Source organism: Myxine glutinosa, chromosome 9, assembly GCF_964187855.1.
Source record: "Myxine glutinosa chromosome 9, kmMyxGlut1.1, whole genome shotgun sequence".
NCBI lineage: Eukaryota > Metazoa > Chordata > Myxini > Myxiniformes > Myxinidae > Myxine > Myxine glutinosa.
The window spans coordinates 109,166,499-109,186,966 of NC_136269.1; the positions used below are offsets into that span (position 1 = coordinate 109,166,499).

The 20,468-nt window shown below is 46.5% G+C and overlaps 1 protein-coding gene across 4 annotated transcripts in view; it reads left to right on the forward strand.

Annotated features, from left to right (window-relative positions):
* Window positions 1-19,311, forward strand: part of LOC137435104 (brain mitochondrial carrier protein 1) — a 69,918-nt gene extending 50,607 nt beyond the window's left edge. For 3 of the 4 annotated variants that reach the window (XM_068128574.2, XM_068128572.2, XM_068128573.2), the window contains 5 exons: window positions 9,660-9,755; window positions 10,894-11,018; window positions 12,616-12,748; window positions 13,693-13,773; window positions 18,363-19,311. In XM_068128574.2, the coding sequence (XP_067984675.1) occupies window positions 9,660-9,755; window positions 10,894-11,018; window positions 12,616-12,748; window positions 13,693-13,773; window positions 18,363-18,404 (477 nt within the window). In that variant the 3' untranslated portion in view covers window positions 18,405-19,311. Of the gene's footprint in view, window positions 1-9,659; window positions 9,756-10,893; window positions 11,039-12,615; window positions 12,749-13,692; window positions 13,774-18,362 lie in introns of all 4 variants that reach the window. The other variant, XR_010986000.2, reaches the window with a different exon arrangement.
* Window positions 19,312-20,468: the final 1,157 nt, after the last annotated feature.

A 20,468-nucleotide genomic window follows, 5' to 3' on the forward strand; every position in this document is an offset into this window, starting at 1 on the left:
ATTGGCAGGTGGAGATGGATCGGACAGGGAAGGAGAAAACGGCATTTTCCACAGGTAAGGGGCTGTATCAGTTCACTGTGATGCCGTTTGGTTTGTGTAACGCCCCCGCCACCTTTGAGAGATTAATGGGGCATGTGCTAGGCGGCATGCCATGGCAATCATGCCTGGTATACCTGGATGACGTCCTGGTACATGCCAAGACCTTCCCCCAGGCGTTAGCTAATTTGGACCAGGTGTTCGGTTGCCTCAGACAGGCAGGGTTAAAGCTGAACCCGAGTAAGTGCACTTTGTTTGCAAGAGAGGTGGCCTATCTAGGTCACGTGATCGGCTGCGAGGGGGTAAAAACGGACCCAGACAAAATTAAAGCGGTAGAGGAGTGGCCCGCACCACATACCATCAAAGAGGTGCGGGGATTTTTAGGACTCTGCTCCTACTACCGGCGCTTTGTGGCGAAATTTGCGGAGTTGGCCCGTCCCCTCCACCGGCTTACGGAGAAGGGGACGCGATTTAATTGGACGCGGGAGTGCCACGAGGCCTTCCAAAAATTGAAGGGGTGTCTAACATCCGCACCCCTTCTAGCTTACCCCACTAGCAACGGGGCATTTACCCTGGACACGGATGCGAGCCAGGAAGGATTGGGCGCAGTTTTGTCTCAGACACAGGAGGGCGTGGAGAGAGTGATTGGTTATTATAGTCGGGCCTTAAGTAGGCCCGAGCGAAATTATTGTGTCACTCGCAAAGAGTTATTGGCTATGTTGGCTGCCATGAACCATTTCCACCCGTACCTGTACGGGCGGAAATTTTCGGTTCGAACTGACCATTCCTCCTTGCAATGGCTCCTTCGGTTCAAGGAACTGGAGGGCCAAATTGCAAGGTGGTTGGAAAAGTTGCAGCAGTACGATTTTGATGTGACCCATAGGGCCGGGAAGGCCCATGGTAATGCAGACGCACTCTCTCGGCGTCCTTGTCTGGGGGAAAACTGCAAATTTTGTGCGAGACACGAGGAGAGGGAGCAATTGGGCGATTCTGCCCCGATTCTCGTCGTCCGGGCAACCCGGGTGAGAGGGCAAATTTTGCCACTAACCGCGGACGAGGAATTTGGAGATTTGGCTTGGAGCACGGCCCAGCAGGAGGATCCTGTCTTGGGGCCGGTGTTCAAATGGGTCAGATTGGGGCAAAGACCAAAGGGGGAAGAGGTCACCCCCCTCGGGGCGCAAACAAAGGCGTATTGGGCTCAGTGGCAGACCCTGGAGTTGAAAGGCAACATCTTGTATCGCAAGTGGGTGGAGGTTCCCTCTGATAGAACTTCCTGGCTGGTGATAGACCCTGACAAATTTAAGAACGTCATATTGCAACAGGTGCATGGTACCCGCTCCGGCGGCCATTTGGGCAGGACAAAGACAATATCTCGGGTCCGCCGGAGGTTCTATTGGGTGAATATGGGGCGCGACATACAGGACTGCTGTCGGAGATGCGACGCCTGTTCTGCCAAAAAGGGACCAGCACAGAGGATGAGGGCCCCCCTTCAATTACATCAGGTGGGGGCCCCCCTTGAGAGGGTGGCTATGGATATTCTAGGACCGCTGCCCCGCACCCGCCAAGGTAATAAGTATATCCTCGTTGTAATGGACTATTTCACCAAGTGGCCGGAGGCCTATGCCCTCCCCAACCAAGAAGCAGGGGTGGTAGCACAGGCCTTCGTAGAAGGATTTGTATGTCGGCACGGGATTCCACAGGAGCTGCACACCGATCAGGGTCGAAATTTTGAAAGTCAATTGCTAAAAGATGTGTGTAGACTCCTGTCAATTCGGAAAACCAGGACCACGCCCTTGCGGCCACAATCTGACGGGATGGTGGAAAGGTTCAATCGAACATTGATCCAACAACTGGCATTGTTCACCACCACCCGTCAGGATGACTGGGACGAACATCTCCCGTACCTGTTGATGGCCTACCGAACTAGCAAGCACGGGGCCACCGCATGCAGTCCAGCGTTGCTTATGTATGGGCGGGAGTTACGGGCTCCCGCCGACTTGCTATGTGGTCCCGTGCCAGACACCACGGATACACCGCCGAGGGAGGGGTACGCACGTCACCTGGAGGAAGGCATGGAGCGCGTCCATGCCTTCGCCCGCCGCCAGCTCCATCTGGCGGGGGCCAAGATGAAGCGCAGGTACGACGACCGGAGCCAGGGGAGTCAATACGCTCCGGGGATGAAGATTTGGTTCTTTAATCCCTGGAGGCGGAAGGGCAGGTGCCCAAAACTCACCTCCCCCTGGCAAGGCCCGGGAGTCGTCCTGTCGCAAGTCTGTGACGTGGTCGTAAAGATCAAAATGGGGCCACGGACCCCCCCTCGGATCGTCCATGCCGACCGGATAAGACCTTATGCCGGCGAGCAGGCGCCCTAATGGATCGCCTCGGCTCTAGATGCCGAGGCAGGACCCAGTACCTCTTGCGACGGGGGCTCGTAGCGTCAGAGGACTGGGGGGATTGGTAGTGGAACGTCCCCGATGTGGTGGGATGGCAACTCTGTCATCCCTCACAGCGGGGGCAAAGGAGCACTAGTCTTATGGGGTTTATGGCAGTGAAAACTAGCCCGGGAGGGTTTGGATAATGTGTAGGGACCTAGAAGATGACCTTAGGTAACATTAAGATTAGGTAGTGACAATGATACCTGTAGTGGGGACGCAGGTAGATTAGTGTGGATGATAATGACGTGGTATGTGCTTAGCTTAAAGGGAAGACGGGGAGCACTAACTAAGCAGGGCCACAGGTAGATTAGATGATGCCGTGTGAGTGTTGGAGGTGTATTGAACTGTATTGAGCAGAGTATGAGTAACTGATTGTGATTGTGAGTAGTAGTGTGATTGCACAGGTGTGCAACTGGACAGGTGAATGGAGCAGTGTTTGAGTGAGTGATAATGGTGATGTGTATTGTGATGACCAAATGGTCCAGGAAGGAAGGAGGGTGCAGGTGGCACCATGTAACATTGCACAGGTGTGCAACTGCAGGTGAATGGAGAATGGTTGTATGGAATAAATGGTATGGAGTATATGGAGTATTGGAATGGATGGTCGTGGAGTGAGTATGGTGGAAACTATGGAGTGGAGTGGATGGTGCGAAGGTGTGAATGGGGGAAGGATGGACCCCCATCACGAATACCCGGGGAGGGTAGTGTAAGTGTTAGGTAGAGGGTATATGTAAATTGTGGTTGGATATTGGCATCTGTGGTGCGGGTGAAAGAATGGTGTTTGGATGGGTGCATTAGTGTTGTGGAAATGGCTGGGTGTGTAGCCTGTTAGTGTGTGTAGTTGGTTTGGGCACTCCACCACTGTGATGATGTCGGCCAAGTGAGGCCGCAGGTGGGCTCTGGGAGCCGGTAGTTGTGGATGGGGCCCGAGGATCCGGAGGACGGACCCGGGTAGCCCAGTGCCAAAGGGCACCAAGGGGTGACAGAGCCAGGAGGGGCCTTCCCCAATTAGATAGGTTAGGGTGAGGAGCTAGGTAAGCTCGGGTGGCAACTGCAGTGGTGGAGGTGTGCAGGTGGGTAGACCTGCTGGGAGAGCTACAAGTCTCAGCCCAGAAATTGTGCAAGGGCACCGGGAGTTGAATCGGGGGAGTGAGACCCCAAATTGAGAAGCACCACAGTTTGGTCAATGGGAATTGGTTTTTAGAACCCATAGTGTAAGATGGCCAATGGATTGGCAGGGAAAGACCCCGGGTAGTGTAAAGTGTGTTAAAGTCATTTAGAGAATAGTTAGGATGAAGATCTCCTCGCATCATCTGCATCCACTCACCTGAGGTGACGTAACTCCACACCATGCCATGTTTTTATTATTTTTGATGCAAATGTTTTGGATTGTGAGACGCATCATGACGTGGGTGTGACATTGTGCTTTGTGTTCCATCTCTTCCTCCTTATGAGGATTGATGATGAATTTGGTGATGGCAAATTTTGGATAGAGGGATTGTGGGAACGAATTTGGTATAGGGGAAATATGGGGAAGACGTGACAGTAGTGACGAATTGGTAAAGGTGTAAATTTTTGTAAATATGGGGTAAGGGCAAGGGTAGTGTAGGTGACCAGGGGGGGTGACGTACGGTAGGGACGAGCTTTTCTCATTTCGCTCTCCGTACGCACTTCACCTTGCATTGCCTTTGTTGATGTGTACCCTTGTGACCTTACCCCTCGCTCATCTGTCTCTCCCCCCTTTTGTCTCCCACATGACCTGTGCGCCATTGGGCGCCGAGGGGAGCGTGCGTGAGTCCGCCATTGTGCGCCCGGAACTCCCAGAACCAGCTGTCTGCATCGATGCACCACATTATGGACCACATGTCTGTGGCCGAGCACCACTTATGGACCCCATGGGTTGGGGCATGGCCCCTCTGCTGGAACCGGCCATGAGGGCCCGAAATCTTGCTGGCGGACCTTGGCCACAGGGCACCGATGCCCCACAGGTGAACCACACTAGTCGGCCCCTGTGGGCCATAAATAAATAAAAATGGACACGTTGGGTGCATTTCATTTTCGGTTCAAATAGGCCGCCAGTAAGAAAATGAAGGAAAAAGACAACAACTGGAAGAAATAATAATAGCCAGCAGAGGGAGCCGAAGAGCAAGTGACCACCTGCAGGGTTAGGGGTTGTCGATTTCTTTTATTATTGAACATTCATGAACTGTGGTGACTGCACCGATTGGTGCTTGAGGGTGTGTTGGTGCGTTTTGGGTGCTTTCATGGTGCATTGATGCAGAGCAGACTGTCTCCCCCCCAGAAAGAACAATCACAGGTCCTGGGTTGCGTTTTGTAAATAAAATAGCATCACTGTAAATAATGCTCCCCACCGTCAGTGTGTAGTTTGAAGACCATTCCGCAATTCGGTTAACTGTGGGCGTGAGTCTGTTAGGCAGGGTGCAATGGAGCAGCGGGACATATTTATTTATGTTTTAAAACTGTCGCACTCAGGGTCAGGTTAAAAGTAGAGGGAACTACACCTACGTGTCACACTAAATAAAAGTTGTAGGCCAGGGACGTGCCTAAGAGGAGGAGGGTGCAGTGTTGCGGATATGAGGATTGTATTTTTTTATTGTGTTGAATTGTGGTAAATTGCTGTGTAACATTGGTTGATTCTGGCCCCTCCTGCCTCCAGTGTTGTGTAAAGGTTAAAAGGGCGTCCCGGTAGTTAATTCCATAAAGCACACATTGAAGGACACGATAAAACCCTTGTTCAGTAGCTTATATCTTTATTATGTGTTTTAGATTAAGGCTTTGTTGTCCATTAACATGACACTCCATTGCACCAAGTGAAAAAGATAGATTCCCTTCATTCCCATTCCCAAAAACCTCCATTTCCCCTTTCGTCAATTGCCATTCGTATTGCCAACCAACAATTGCCGCCATTGACCACGAGGCAGGGTTGGGGAAGAAAGGCGGGTCCCCACCTCGTCATAGAGGGGAGGAGTGAGTCAGCCCCACTCAACCAACCACGAACAAGGGGTTGGACTTGGAGAGGGTGTGGAGAGAAACATCAAGGAGGTTCGCGAATGTTGAGGGGCGGGGCCTATATAACCCGCCGCGGGACGTTCCCCAAGGAGATGAGCTATGACAAGAGCTGAGTTGTGAGGTCCAAGGCTGAGCTGCATGGTGAGGTGCAAAAGAGAGAGCTGGGTTGTGAGGTCCAAGAGAGAGCAAGGAGATCATCCAGGGAAGCACAAAGCCTGCTATTCGTCGCCTTGCTCGCCAGCAGCAGAGTCCACAGCAGCAGCAGCAGCAGCGTCCACAGCAGCAGCAGCAGCAGCAGCGTCCACAGCAGCAACAACACTCAACAGCCGCTTGGGGCCTGGACGGCAGTTTGGAGCAGGGCCGCGAAGGAACGGCGGCTGCCCAACGAGCCGATCGTGCTGCCGGACCCGTTTGGACCTCGCTCTCCTTCCAGCCAATCCACTCTGCAATTCCCCGTGTGAGTCCGTTTCTGTTTGTTCTGTCCTGGGTAGTCAATTAAGTCTGTATAAGCTAATAATTTTCACTGTGTCACCTGCTTTTTCATGTCCCTGTACATAATCGTGACTGCTCCTTTTTGCTTGTGTGTGTAATAATAAATCCCGTTACTCTTCTGTACGTCTTCTTCTTCCTCTTTGCATTCGGTCGCTTTAGAGTTTTCCCACATTGAATATCTGTGGCGCGATACGGCCAACGTTCGAGTGAATCGGGTGAATCGGGGAAACTGTTAGGTCGCGGGGCCTCTGCTTGGCAAACATAACATCCTTAACCGCAGACCGTAACAATATATATATATATATCTATATATATATATATATATATATAAAACACACACACACACACACACACACACACACACACACACACACACACACACACACACACACACACACAGACTTGGCATTTAATATGAATTTTTTTTTTTCTTGACTTGGGTTTACTTTCTTAACTCAGTATATCAATCTGGTGAGTTTCTTTTACACTTTGGTGATTTATTTGTCAAAAGAACCATGTCACTGATTGTCGCAGGAAGAAGTCAACAACAGGATTATATCACAGGTGGCGTGGCAAAACTTTACGGACAGGTGCATTTGATGATTGGCTTCACAGTCGGGTATACAAGTGTTGTTGCGTTCTGTATTAGTGGAAAACAACTGCTGCAGCTGCACGTCTCCAAAAGTTATTGCCGCTTCCTCTGGAGATGGTCCGTCAACTCGACAATGCTGTTTGTCATGGAGTGGTGGCTTTACGAAATTACGGCATGAAACAGCGTGCTATTGCTCGGCAGTATGGCATCACTCAAGGTCAGGTGTCAAAGATCCTGAAACGAAATGCCCAGAGGGGTGTCCCTCCTCCAATACCGAGGCCAGGACGTCCCCGCAGAACCACAAGAAGGGATGATCGCCAGCTGCACCGGTTAGTCCGCAATGGCCGTACCAAGTCAGCTAATCGGCTTAGGGCTGAGTGGCAGCAACTGACAAATGTGCCTGTATCCAGAAGGCTAGTCAACCAACGACTGGTTCAAGCAGGCTATCGTGCCAGGCGTCCCCTGAGAAAGCCACGCCTGACCAGACAACACAGCCAGCGCCGATTGCAATGGGCCAGAGAGCACCGGCAATGGCAGCCAGGACACTGGAATCACGTGACCTTCAGTGACGAGTCTAGATTTCTGGTCTATCGTCAAGATGGCCGCGTCCGAGTGCGCAGACAAGTGCATGAAGCCTACAACAAAGATTGTATAGTGCCAAGAGTCCAAGCTGGAGGTGGTGGGGTGACCGTTTGGGCTGCTTTTCATGCAGGGGGCAAAACTGACCTGGTTGTTCTGAATGGAAACCTGAACCAGTTCAAGTACAGGGCCATTCTGGAAGAAACATTGCTTCCATTTGCTCGTGCAGCCTTTCGAGGAAACTTTGTCTTCCAAGATGACAATGCACGGCCTCATCGTGCTCGCATGATCCAACACTTTCTTGCTGACCGTGGTGTAGAGCATATTGTTACGTAGTCCTCCCGGTGACTACCTGGTCTCGGTGACCCCCGGACCGTGAGAGGAAATCCGCCAGAAAGATATATTATTTCGGCGCTTTCGTAACGCAATCAATATGAATTCCAATCCATAAGAAACCCCACACCAAGGATCCGGAACAATCAATGATATATTCCCCGAGCAATCAACAACCATCAACAATCAACAATTAATCACCAATAGTATTCAGATGGCCATCTTATATATGTGTGTCCCCTTTCCCCACTCCCGACCCCTTGGGTACTCACGACCCCTTTGGTCTCTGTCCCTCACAATGTCTCTGGGCCCCTCCTGACCAAGATGATGGTCGGCTTCTCCGCACACGGGCGGTTGAACGAACCCCTGGCTGACGTGCTCCCAAACGTGCACGTCACGTACCGGGAACAACGGTTGCAGCGCACACCTCCTTGCCAAGCAAAGCGGGCAAAGCAACGCGCCGCTTGTCCAGCGCGCGAGGCCCAAGGTGCAACCCGTACGCGTCCTTGTAGACGGTGAGGCGAACTGTGCCGGACGCTGGGTTCCGTGCACGGACCCACGGCAACTTGACGTGTCAAGGGGTAAGTACCCTGCGCAGGTAACTCCTTTTGTCAGACGGGCTTTCAAACGTAGCAAACGTAGCGTCCTCCCCGCTGCTCAATATCGATACCCACTCTCGTCGGAGTTCGGCGAGGAAGAAGAAAAAGAAGATCGTCGCTTCTCCAGGACCTCGTGTCTTTTTCCTTCCGTTTCCGGTCTCCTTTTTCCCAGAAGGGCTCCTGACCCTTTAATCACAACAACCTTTAATCGACTACACATTGATAAGCAAAGACCTGAATAGTAATTCACATGAATTCGTAACAATATGGAGTGGCCTGCCATGTCCCCGGATATGAATCCGATAGAGAACTTGTGGGCAGAATTAACGCGTCAAATCGACCACTTGGACCAGCAGCCGACCTCTGTGCGTGAATTGCAGCAGGCTATTCTCACTGCATGGCAAGCGATTCCTGTCCAAACCTTGGCAAATCTCGTGAACAGCATGCCTCGACGTGTACGTGCTCTCCTGAATGCTCGTGGGGGTTACACGAAGTACTGAACTGTAATTTTACTGTCCGTAATCCCAGTCGTAATTTAACGTTTGTTTTTGTTAAAAAAATTTTTGGCTAATGTGCAAAATAAAGAGATACTTCTGGAAAACGTACAGAAGTTTAACACAGTACTGTCCATGAATTGCGTTCGATATCAGTTTACATCACTTTCAAGGATCAATTTATTTGTTTCGAAATGTCAAATGTGGTTTTTGTTTCTTTTAAAGGTCACATTAACAAAATCTAGAATAATTTCAACATAATCCCAATGAACTTTTGGTTCTAAGACATCTTGAAAAGTAAGTTCACCCCCAAAAAAAAAAATTCCATATTAAATGCCAAGTCTGTATATATATTTATTTATTTATCCCCTCCCCCACCCCCTCCTCACCACCCCTCGGTACTATCAAACCCCAACCCGTAACATACCATCACCCGCCCTCAACGGGTATATCAGAATCAGATTGTTTGTATTGTTACAGATCTGGCCTTAGGGGGGTAAATGGGGCATAGATTAGAATAGTTATTTCATCGTGCTTTTTAGAATAAGCATGATGTACTTGCTGTATGTAAATAAAAGGTGTCGGACCACGTGTTTTGAAAGATCTAACCACCCCACCCAAGTGTATTGTCTCTGAGCCCTGCCTTCCCCTCTCCCTACATTCTTTAATCTTCCACAATATCTTCTCTCGTTATAAGGTGTCGCATTGGAAAACACCACGATTATTGTTATTGCTGTTACTCTTGTTATTTGAAGCGGCCTTGGAAATAAAATACTAGAATAAGGTATGGCCAAACACCTTAATGTGGTGTTTGTCCAAGATGGAAAAAAAAAACTGGGGAATGGGGGCAAATGAAGTCGATAAACCTTATTTGTATGACCTTTAGTCCCTCTGCCACGTCTGTTTGAGATATGATAACTACCGACCGAATACATCGCGGTCAGACAGACCGACGACGCCAAATTGTGTATTTTAGTGTAGATTGTGCCATGACTCGGGTCGATAATTTGAGCTTAACTTCAGTTATGAATTTTGTCCACATGTTGATGCATCTTCATCTTCATTTTAGATCAGGATGCAGGCGCAAGGCAAGAAGCTTTCAGGTGGCATGTTGCACAACTTTGTGGATATTTACCAGAAAGAAGGTACCCGTGGCCTGTGGAGGGTAAGGCGAGACTTGTTTATTATCACTCATTTGAGATTGTGTATTCAAATGTATTTTTACCGTTTATTTTGACATTAAAATTTATAGAGGGTGACTGCATTTTTCTGTTTGCTGCTGCTTTTTGTCAGTCTTTTCCGAACTCCGAACTCTTCCTGTTTAACTATTTGTTCAGGTTGTTTAAAACATACTGAGGATTGGTTCACGAGATGTGTGTAAGGTTTTGAAGTGGGGATTCGTACTTCTTGGTTTCTCATCGACCTTGCGAGTGTGAAAATGTGCGGCATTTGACGTTGTGTCTTACCAAATTAATTTCCGCTTGTAAAGCCAGCAAATTCTGCACTTGTGCACAAAAGTAATACGTTGTCATATATAAATTAATTTTATTACTCGATCATTTGGAGGTTTCTTTATTTGTTTATTTTACTCTGTACTGATGGTGACACATTCTATGGTTGTCAGTCACTGATAATGATGTTTTTGAGGATATTGTTACCTTGATGGCTTTCCTTAATGAGACTGTTGCAGGAATTTTATTCTTCGAAGGACGACAACACAACACATTTGACAGGCATGACCTTCTGTTAGTCATTAGGAGGTGGCAGGATGGTCTAGAGGTGCACACACTCGTCTGAGATGTTTAGCCTGGGATTGAATCTCCGCGCAGCTACAAACTCTCATCCTGGTGTTTCTCATGCAGAATGATACATCAATATGCGTGTCGTCCCTCGAGTGGACGTTAAACTGGGTGGCCCATCTGCTGGCATTAGTTGGTGGATGTTAAAGCTCCCACGATGTTGTTCACGAAAAGGAGGCGAGCTATCACCGGCACCCTGACTAATTCCAAATTCCTGCCACCTTCAGCTGAATGTCAGGCCTCACCAGCTGGTTTGTGAAATGCTTCTGCCACAAATGTTTCCTGACCCAACCATTCAAGTAATTAGTAGTAATAGTCGTAGACCATCTGTTGGCCATAAATGAAGCAAACTGCAACTTATTTCCATTATAGCGTGAGCATTATGCTTGCTTTGCCTTTTAGTTTAAGATTTTGAGGCTGCTGTTAAAATGAGAATGATGATCACATGCACATGACTGGTGGAAAGAGAGGACATTGGATTCTGCACGGTGTGTGTGTGACCAGGGCGTCTGGCCGACGGCACAGCGTGCGGCAGTCGTTGTCGGAGTCGAGCTGCCGGTATACGACATGATTAAGAAGCACCTGATTGCCTCGGGCGTGATGGGCGACACCGTCTCCACACATTTTGTGTACGGGCAGCTTAAAGAGGGTGACCAGAGCTTGTCATTGATGCGACCAACTCTTCTTGGCATGCTGATGTTGTTGTTTCAATAATGCTCGTCTATCTCCTCTTCATCTTCTATTGTCTCTTGTTCGCTCCTTGTCTGAGCCAGTTTGTCGTGTGCATTCATTGTCCTATCCAACCTCATTTCCACGAACCGATTTTTTTTCTTTTTTTTTTGTCCGCATTATAAGCTTCCTTCCCATTTATTTAGTTATTTATTTAATACCGTAAAACATTATGAAAGAAAGGCACAAAACTTATTTCAATTAAAGTAGCAATGTTAATCGGGGGTTCAGGGACAGAAAGAAGGGTTTTTCCATCATTCTTGCCTTCGTACAATGGACTCTGTATTTTATTAGTCCCTACCGGTGTACATGTACACCGGAGGGGACTATAGGTTTGCACGCCATCCCTCCTCCGTCTGTCAGTCTGTCAGTCTGTCACGCAAAGAACAGTTTTCCGGACTTTTTTTCTAAACTCTTAATGCTAATGATTTCAAACTTGGTACATGGTTTCCTCATGATAAGTTACAGACCAAGTTCAAACTTCACGACGTTTCGATCATTTTTGACAAAGTTATGGCACTTTGAACTTTGGGAATTCTGATAATTCTGATGATCCTTAACTCAGTGCCATTTTAAGTTTTAATTTCCTTTAACAAAGATTTTCTCTGCAATAATAGGACCGATCGAGATCAAATTTTCACTGTAGGGGGGACTCGGTCTGTAGAATATTTTAATGGTAATTATGACGTCACAGGTCACGTGGTTCGGCCGCCATATTGTTTTTCGTGAAAACACAAAAACTCCTTTTCCTCTGCAACGGCTGAACAGATCAAGGCCAAACTTTGCAGGCAGAATCCGCATACCCATGACAAACAAAAAAGCCAGCGAGCATGATGTCATGCATCACATGGTTTCAGAGTTATGACGTTTTTAAGCATGAACCTTTAAAACTGAGCTCCTCCCTCATTTTTGATCCAATCGAGGGGAAACTTCACAGATCTGTTCAGCATGTCAGTCTACTAAAATGTCCTTTTGGAATTTGCAATAGGGCACGTGGTTCGGCAGATATCGTTAATTAAACGAAAATATAAAATATAAAAAAGGATATCTCTTGAATCGCTGGGACCTCAGACCGTGAATATATATGAATCTGAGACTGTGAAATGAAACCTCAGACCGTGAGTTGGTAATTATATAATTCACACAGTGCAATACGTGCAGGCCGCTCCACAGAGCGACATTGCGGGCTTATCAACGAGGCGAGGCGTGACACACATGTGTCTCAGCATACCTCAGATCAAGTTTGAAAACTAGCATCAACCGTGCATAAATTTGCATATTCGATCATTTTTGACAAAGTTATGGCACTTTGAACTTTGGTAGGGGACATGTATTGCAGCGCAATACTCAGAATGCTTGTTTTATTTTATTTTTTGAACGGTAAGAGTTAAAGGATGGCATATAGTTGTCCAACCTTGTGACTTGTTTGGTTAGTATTATTTTGTCCTTTTTGTTTCTGTTTTACTAACCAGGTTCCTGGCATTGTGATCCTAACAGGGCAAGTTTTTCCTGTGGTCTTGCTGGAGCGATTGCCTCAAATCCCATCGATGTGGTTCGTACCCGCATGATGAACCAGCGAGTTATTCAAGGATCGATTCTCTACCAGAGCACACTGCATTGCTTCCTTCAGGTACAAGTAAAACTAGAACGGCACTCAGTAGAGAGCATACCTCTGCCTGGTGAACAGTTTACGTTTTGTATCTCAGAGTAGACCAGAAAATCACAATACAGAATCACATTTAATCAAAATAAATCACAGGAATCACCATAGGTCCAGTCTTTCATACCCTTATCTACCCCTCCTTTTTGGCCATATCACTCAATGGTGAAGAATCACTTTAAAAATTCCACTAGCCGGATCCGGATCCGGATCTTCACCAAAATTGCATCGATTCTTCCTTGTCCACGCACACAACCTGTCCAACAAGTTTCGTCCAAATCCATTCATAACTTTTTGAGATATCCTGCTATGTATCGTTTTGACCCTATCTCCCGATGGTTAAAAAATATCCCTGCGCATCGTAAGAGCGTGACCAAGGGTTGGCGTCAGGAAGGGCATCCGGCCATAAAAAAAACATTGCCTCAAACAGGGAACCATGATTGTCATGGGGCCCGCAAGGCTAACCCCCGCTCTAGCGGGGAAAATGGCCTTAAAACGTTCATTCATTCATTCATTTTCCCGATGGTTAAAAATCACTTAGAAAATTATAGTAGCCGAATCCCGATCTTCACCAAAATCTAATCATTACATCCGTGTCTCATACGCTACATCTCTGCCAAATTTCTTCCGAATCTGTCCGCAACTTTTTGAGATATATTGTTCTCAAACGGACAAACAGACAGACGAGGGTAAAAACATAACTTCCATCCACCTATGGTGGCGGAGGTTATAAACGTAACAATAGAAACTGTTCCATGATAGAAATCCATTATTTTCACTGCCTGTTTATTTTCTTTGTATTCATTTCATTTTTGACATGACCTCTGTAAATTGATTTCAGTATTCCGCTCTTAATTTGGTTGTACTGCTCCTCAAACCCCATGCCCCCAATCTTGTTATGTTCACTCTTTCAGACATGGAGGACAGAAGGTTCTTTGGCTTTTTATAAAGGCTTTTGGCCTAATTGGCTACGCCTTGGACCCTGGAACATCATTGTATCCTTGCTCAAATTGTGGTGTGGTGGATATGTGCTGCATATTTGTTTAACTTTTGGTCGGTGAGTGCCACTCGGTGAGTATGTGCCTATTTGCAGAGCTACATTGAAAATAATCGTTAATTCTCAGATCTACTCTGATAATTTGGTAACAAACGAGCAAGAGCAAACCCGGTCTCTAGCGACATTTCACCCACTTCCTAATGAGCTTCCTCAGGCCAATATACACACCAGCTGTTGAGTTTGATGTCAAAGCTGTCACTAACCCTATTGCTGACCCTCCAATCAACTGTGAACCGCCTTTGTGGAAACGGGCTGAGGTGAACCAGTTGAAAGGGGATCAAGCTCCTTGGATCTGTGCTATCCATGCTGTACTCATGATGTTGCGTGCCGTTCTGTGATCTGGTTGGAGCACAGGCATCATCCCAACTGACTGGAAGAGGGGCCTTGCCCCTCTCTGGATAGAGAAGGGTGATCGTAGGACTGCAACAACTACTGAGGAGCGACGCTGCACTGTGCTGTGCAAGGTCTTTGCTCGGATAATTATTGATGGGGTTCGCCATCATCTCTTGCTGCTTGAGCACCGGCGCCCAGAGCAGTCTTGCGTTACATCCATAGCAAAAGAGGTCAACAATTGACCGTATCCTTGCTCTTCAGGTCCTCACCGAACGCAGGTGAGAGTTGAAGCACTGGCTGCTTGCAGACTATGTTGATCTCCGCAAAGTGTTTGATTCAGTGAATCGGGATTCCCCCTGGGGGATTCTCGGTCTTGGTTAGGTGCCACCAAAGCTGATTGATCTGATTTCTGAGGTATACTCTGGTACTGAGTGTTGTGAGGCGTGGTGGTTCCATCTCTAACATATTTCCAGTTGTTACTTGAGTTCCTCATGGGTGTGTACTGACCCCCACACTTTTCAGTGCTTGTATGGACTGGATTCTGGGGAGGATGTCGGAGGGATATAGCTGCAGTGCAGTATTTGAGAATGTCAAGATCTCTGACCTTGATTATGCAGATGATGCAGTCATCTTTGTAGAGACTCTGGACATCCTTATGCCGGTGCTCAATGAAGAGTCGGAGACACTGTGATTAAGGGTCTCCTGGATCAAGACTAAGATCCACGCTTTCAATGACCTCGTGGATGCTGATATCTTGTCTGTGGCGAGGATGTTGAGGTCACAGAGAGATTCACTTGTCTTGGCAGTGATTGACGTGAACGTCAGCTGCGGCTGTATGGAAATGTGGTCCATTTTCCTGACGCTGATCCTACTCACCAGATTCTCTCAGTGAGGGAGCCTCGTGAGTGAGGAGGCAAACGGGCCACTCCACATTGACGCTTACTTCCTGGATACAGACTGGGGCATATCGCTCATTGCATCTTCTGTAGATCTACACTACCGGTCAAAAGTTTTAGAACACCTCAAGTTCTCCAGTTTTTATTGAAATTTATGCAGTTTAATGTCTCGATGTACTCTGAAATTAAGCATAGAACAAATAAACAATGAATGAATGAATGTGAATGATCGTTTTAAGGCCATTTTCCCCGCTAGAGCGGGGGTTAGCCTTTGTGAAGTAGAACTCGGTAGAAACTCGGTAGAACAAATAAACAATTGGAGATAAAAAAGAAAACATAGAATCGTTTTGTTTAACAAAATTTAATTAAAATTTTTGACTGAGCAAAGTAGCCACCTTTTGCATATATAACTGCTGAATTCACTCTTGGCATTCTTTCTTCAATGGAAATCAAATATTGTTTGGGAAGTTCTTCCCAACACTGTTGCAGAAGTTCCCACAAATGCGTTGCACTTGTAGGTTGCTTTGCTTTCACCCTTCTGGTCCAGTTCATCCCAAACCAGCTCGATGGGGTTTAAATCTGGAGACTGTGCTGGCCATTCCATGATTTGAAGCCTACCGTCTTGTTCTTTTCCTCGAAGGTAGTTTTGACATAGCCTGGAGGTGTGTTTAGGGTCATTATCTTGCTGTAGGATGAACCCCTGACCAACTAGGCGTATACCAGAGGGTATTGCATGGCGCTGAAAAATGCTGTGGTAGCCCTTTTGGTTCAGGGTGCCAGTCACTCTGTGCAAGTCGCCGACTCTGGATCCAGCAAAAGAGCCCCAGACCATCACGCTTCCTCCTCCATGTTTGACAGTTGGTGTCACACACTGAGGAACCATCCTTTCGCCGACTCGACGTCGTACAAAAACCCTGTGTGATGAACCAAAGATTTCAAATTTTGATTCATTGGTCCATAAGACCTTCTTCCAGTCTTCTGTAGTCTACTGTCGGTGCTTCATGGCCCAGGCAAGCCTCTTTTTCTTTTTTTGCCATCTTAGCAATGGCTTTCTTACTGCCACTCAACCTGTCAAACCTGCAGTTTGAAGTCTTCTCTTCACAGTTGAAACTGAGACTTGCTTACTTCGACCATTGTTAAGCTGTGCTTGAAGCTGTTGTCCTGTGAGCTGCCTATCACGCAGGCTGTTGACTCTCAGAAACTTGTCTTCTGATTCTGTTGTGGCTTTGGGTCTGCCAGACCTCTTCCTGTCAGAGTTTCCTCCAGTTTCCAACATACTACTTCCTGCAGTGCAATATTGTCCAAATAATGCTTCAGAGGGTGTAATAACAGTCTGTTCCAACACTGCTTTTATACAGACAGGGGGTTTGTAATGAAGTAATCAGCAAAGGTTGGGACATCTGTAGGAATTGTTTGCATCAACTTCCAAGGCGTAATTTACTTACATTGCTGCAGAACAGCTGTAAGTTGTTATCCCATTACTTGTTCCTTGAAGAAGGCCTTTTTTTTTTACAATATAACTGTGCAATTTACATTATTTTCCCGTTTTTGCTAACCTAAACTTTTTTTTAAACCTCGAGCAGTTTACTGCTTACCTTTGTACCATTTCAGGTTTTTCACTGGACAGTAAACTGCGTAAATTTCAATAAAAACTGGAAAAATTGAGGTGTTCTAAAACTTTTGACCGGTAGTGTATACACGGTCATCCTGCCTTTCTAGGAGAAACCTCGATTTGTCACTAAACATAACACTTTCCCATTGCGTCTGCGTTCATTTGGCATGCTTGGATGTGTTGCGGTGTAAGTCTTTGATGCTGAACAGGATGACGTGGATCCATCCATTACGAAGATGCTTCAAGGCGGACGGTGTTGATGCTTGTCCTGCGAGGTCCAGGGAGTGTGTTCACTGAACTCTGGGCAATTGCATATATATTGCATAGATTGGTCATGCAAATCTATCTGTCCTGAGCGGCAGTTGTTATCCTGGGATGTTAACCTCTTGGCATATCTTGTTGATCCAGTAGCTTGATAACGTTTTCTGGAGTCAAACAGTTGCTCTCCTTAAAGAGCCTTGCAACATGGCTAATGGAAGAACCTGCTTGAAGGTATCCAATTATTATGTTCCCCTCATTTTCTAACAGTCATGGCATTGTAATGGATTGTTACCTCTGCCATCGAAGGTGGACGGAAGTTATGTTTTTTCGTCTGTGAGCAGGATATCAGGTTGGATGTGTGACAAGGATGGATTGATTCAATTTTGGGGAAGATCCTGATTCAGATCCGAGAATGTTTATAGTGATTCTTCACCATTGAGTGATAGGGCCAAAACCAATTATATAGCAGGATATCTCAAAAGAAACGTCATGGATGGATTAGGACGAAACATGGTAGCCAGGTTGGGTGTGTGACCAGGAATAATTGATTTGAATTTGGTGAAGATCTGGATCCAATAATTTTTACAAGTGATTCTTCACAATTGAGAGAGAGGGCCAAAATGATATAACATGTTATTTTAAAAATAGTTATTGACGAGTTATGACTAAACGTGGTGGACGAGTTGGTTAGGTGACAAGAACAAGCCGATTCGATTTTGGTTCAGGTCCGAATCCAGATCCGGCCTATCAGTGGGATACAAAACATGAACTGTTCAGCCCGGCGGAGGTGTGCGCTCTACCGAGTGCTGTTCTAGTCTAAGAATGTATCCACATGCTTTTGTCTCGGAATGACTCCCTTGGATTTGCTCAACACCTCGTGCCACCCTTGAAAGCTGAAGGTGCACGAGTTGCACGTGCTGAACGATTTTTGCATGTGGCAATTACGTTACATGTAAACTTGCAATCAGATGTTCTGCACAAACCTTGTGCCAAAAACGCACTTGCAATGAACGCTGTAGCAGGCCTTCAACAATTACATTATCATTCTCCATGTTCGGTTTTTTTAATGTTGGAGAGTGTATTTCGTAAAATCGAAATACCTTGATTATATGGCCACATGCTTTATATGGCCACTCTAAGAAATACTGTTTGCATTGATGAACATTTTGTAATTCACGTTTTAATTTATTTTTCTCAGTTCAGATTTGTTTTCGAGAGGGCATTTTACACAGGTCAAAACCTCACGATGTAGCAATGAGAACGAAGAGCTGCTAGAAGTTCCTTTTTCTCGACATTTCTTTTGTGTAAATCATGGCAGACACTTGCATTTGCTTGCAAATGTCTCCGATTTTATTGGTCCAAATTTTGTTTTTGCCACCACTGGTTTAAAAAGATTTGTGTTCCTTGAATATATCTTGCGGGCAGTTTTTCATCACTTTCGAACAGCTAAAGAGGTCGGCCATCTGAGCATCAGCTGACGCTAACGTAACTTCTGCTGCTTGGTGCCCGAAAGCATCAAGAGATTGCATCTTCGGTCTCGTTTCTTGTACGAGGAACATGGTGATGGTTTTCCTGCTCGTCCTGTTCTTGTGTAGATAACGTGCTCTGCGTAACTTTGCCGTTCATTGCATTGCCTGTCGCCCTTCGCATTCGCTTCCCTCAGGAAAGCCTGTGGATTTTGTCTGTTGAAAACTCCACCTTTTTACAGAAGACTTCAATAACTCGGGACGGAGGGGAGGTGGGGGTCTACCTTTTTTATTTGAAAACAAAACACAAAAAACTTTCCCTTTTTCAGGGGAAACAGATATTTGTAAACATTAGAGATAATCGAAGCATTGCTGCTGTCTTTGTTCAGTCTGCAACTTCCCTGACCTATGGACTTGGTAACGCAACTTGCGATAGAGTCGAACATCCAATGAGAAGAACAAACATCGTATCATCTCTAAGTTGGTGTTTTGGCACCTGCAATCCTTTAGGTAGAAACATTCCCTTTGGTTGACCAACTCATAATTTAAATAGACTTAACAGGACTTTTATAAATGCAGGTGCTTGTTCCACTTCGCTCATTTGGCATCTTAAGTTTAATTTTTATTTTAGTTTAAATTTTCCAAATACTTGGAGGAAGATACAGCCAAGTTCAGACCTGTGTAAGAACATTTTCTGGTTTCTTCGGTAAGCATCGTCGGCTCATTATGGAAATGTTTTACCCACGCGGAGCATTGTTTCTGCCAGTTCCAGTGTTTTTTTGTTTAAGCGATGCATTGTATTCATGTTAATCCATCATTCCTTCACACCATATGTTTTTTTATTCATTCTATTGCTCTTCATTCTGAAACATTTACAAGGAAAGTTCATTAAACGTCTCTTGCACCAATGAATGAGAGAAACCTCGATGGCTAACGAAGGCCACTCGCCCCACCTTGCCCTCCAACCCAAACGTATATCACCATATGTGGGCAGCTTATCACTGCTGCCTGTTTGTTGAGGATTACTGTGCTTTTTAACTCGCTTTATTCGCTGTGACTGCATTCAATTTCCGTTTCTGCCTTTGCATGGAACACGTGCCGATTAGATCCATCCTCTGATACATTGTTGCTTTCAATGTTCTGGTAAAGCTGAAAAATGCATTTGGCTGTGAGCGAAATATGTATCGGAGTCTAATCTTGTTTTCGCTGGAGAGAAGAGGTGTTTATGTCACTATGTTGGAGCTGCTCATGACCTTCCCACTGCAGTTAAGCAGTTTTTATTTTTTTTGTATTTTTTTTTTTTGTATACAAGATCGAGGCTCGTGAAAGAGCGAACATTAATCACACAGAAAGACAAACCGACACATAAAACATATAACATCGGGAGCGGTAGACAAGATGGGGAGAGAGGGGGAAGGACACAAACACAACATTTGAGAGCAGGGACCGAGAGACATGGAGACATCGAGAGATCTGAGAGAGGGCGAGGGCTTTGGGGGGGGGGGAGGCATGGGAAGGGGGCGGTGGGAGAGGTATAAAACATATGGACACTGCCAGGACTTCCAGGAAAGAAGTTGGAATTTCAAACAAGGTGGATCTGGGGTGAATTAGCGGGGGTAGAAAAGATCAAGGTTTTGGATGGGGGAAGATAAGAGATGGTGGTGAACAGCTGTTTTAAAGACCTGGAGGGAGGAGTGGGATTGAAGGGAGTGAGGGAGTTTGTTCCAGAGGCGGGAGAAAAGAGGAATGAAAGAGTGAAGGTGAGCAGAGAGCCGAGATTTCGGCAGTTTAACCATCAGAGGGTTGCTGGCAGATCTTGTGCGACCTGTAGGAATATTTGGGGGACAGAGCACAGAGAGAGCTGGGGGTGCAAGGCCGGAGAGGAGTCGGTAGAAGACAGAAAGACCACCTACCTGCCTGCGGTGAGTGAGTGAAAGGCCCTCAGAGATAGCTTCATCGCGGGAGATTCCAATAATTCTGAAAGCTTTGGTTTCAACAGCGTGAAGCCGAGCTAGGTGTGAGGCAGGAGCACCGGCCCATAGGGGAGAACAGTATTCCATTGAGC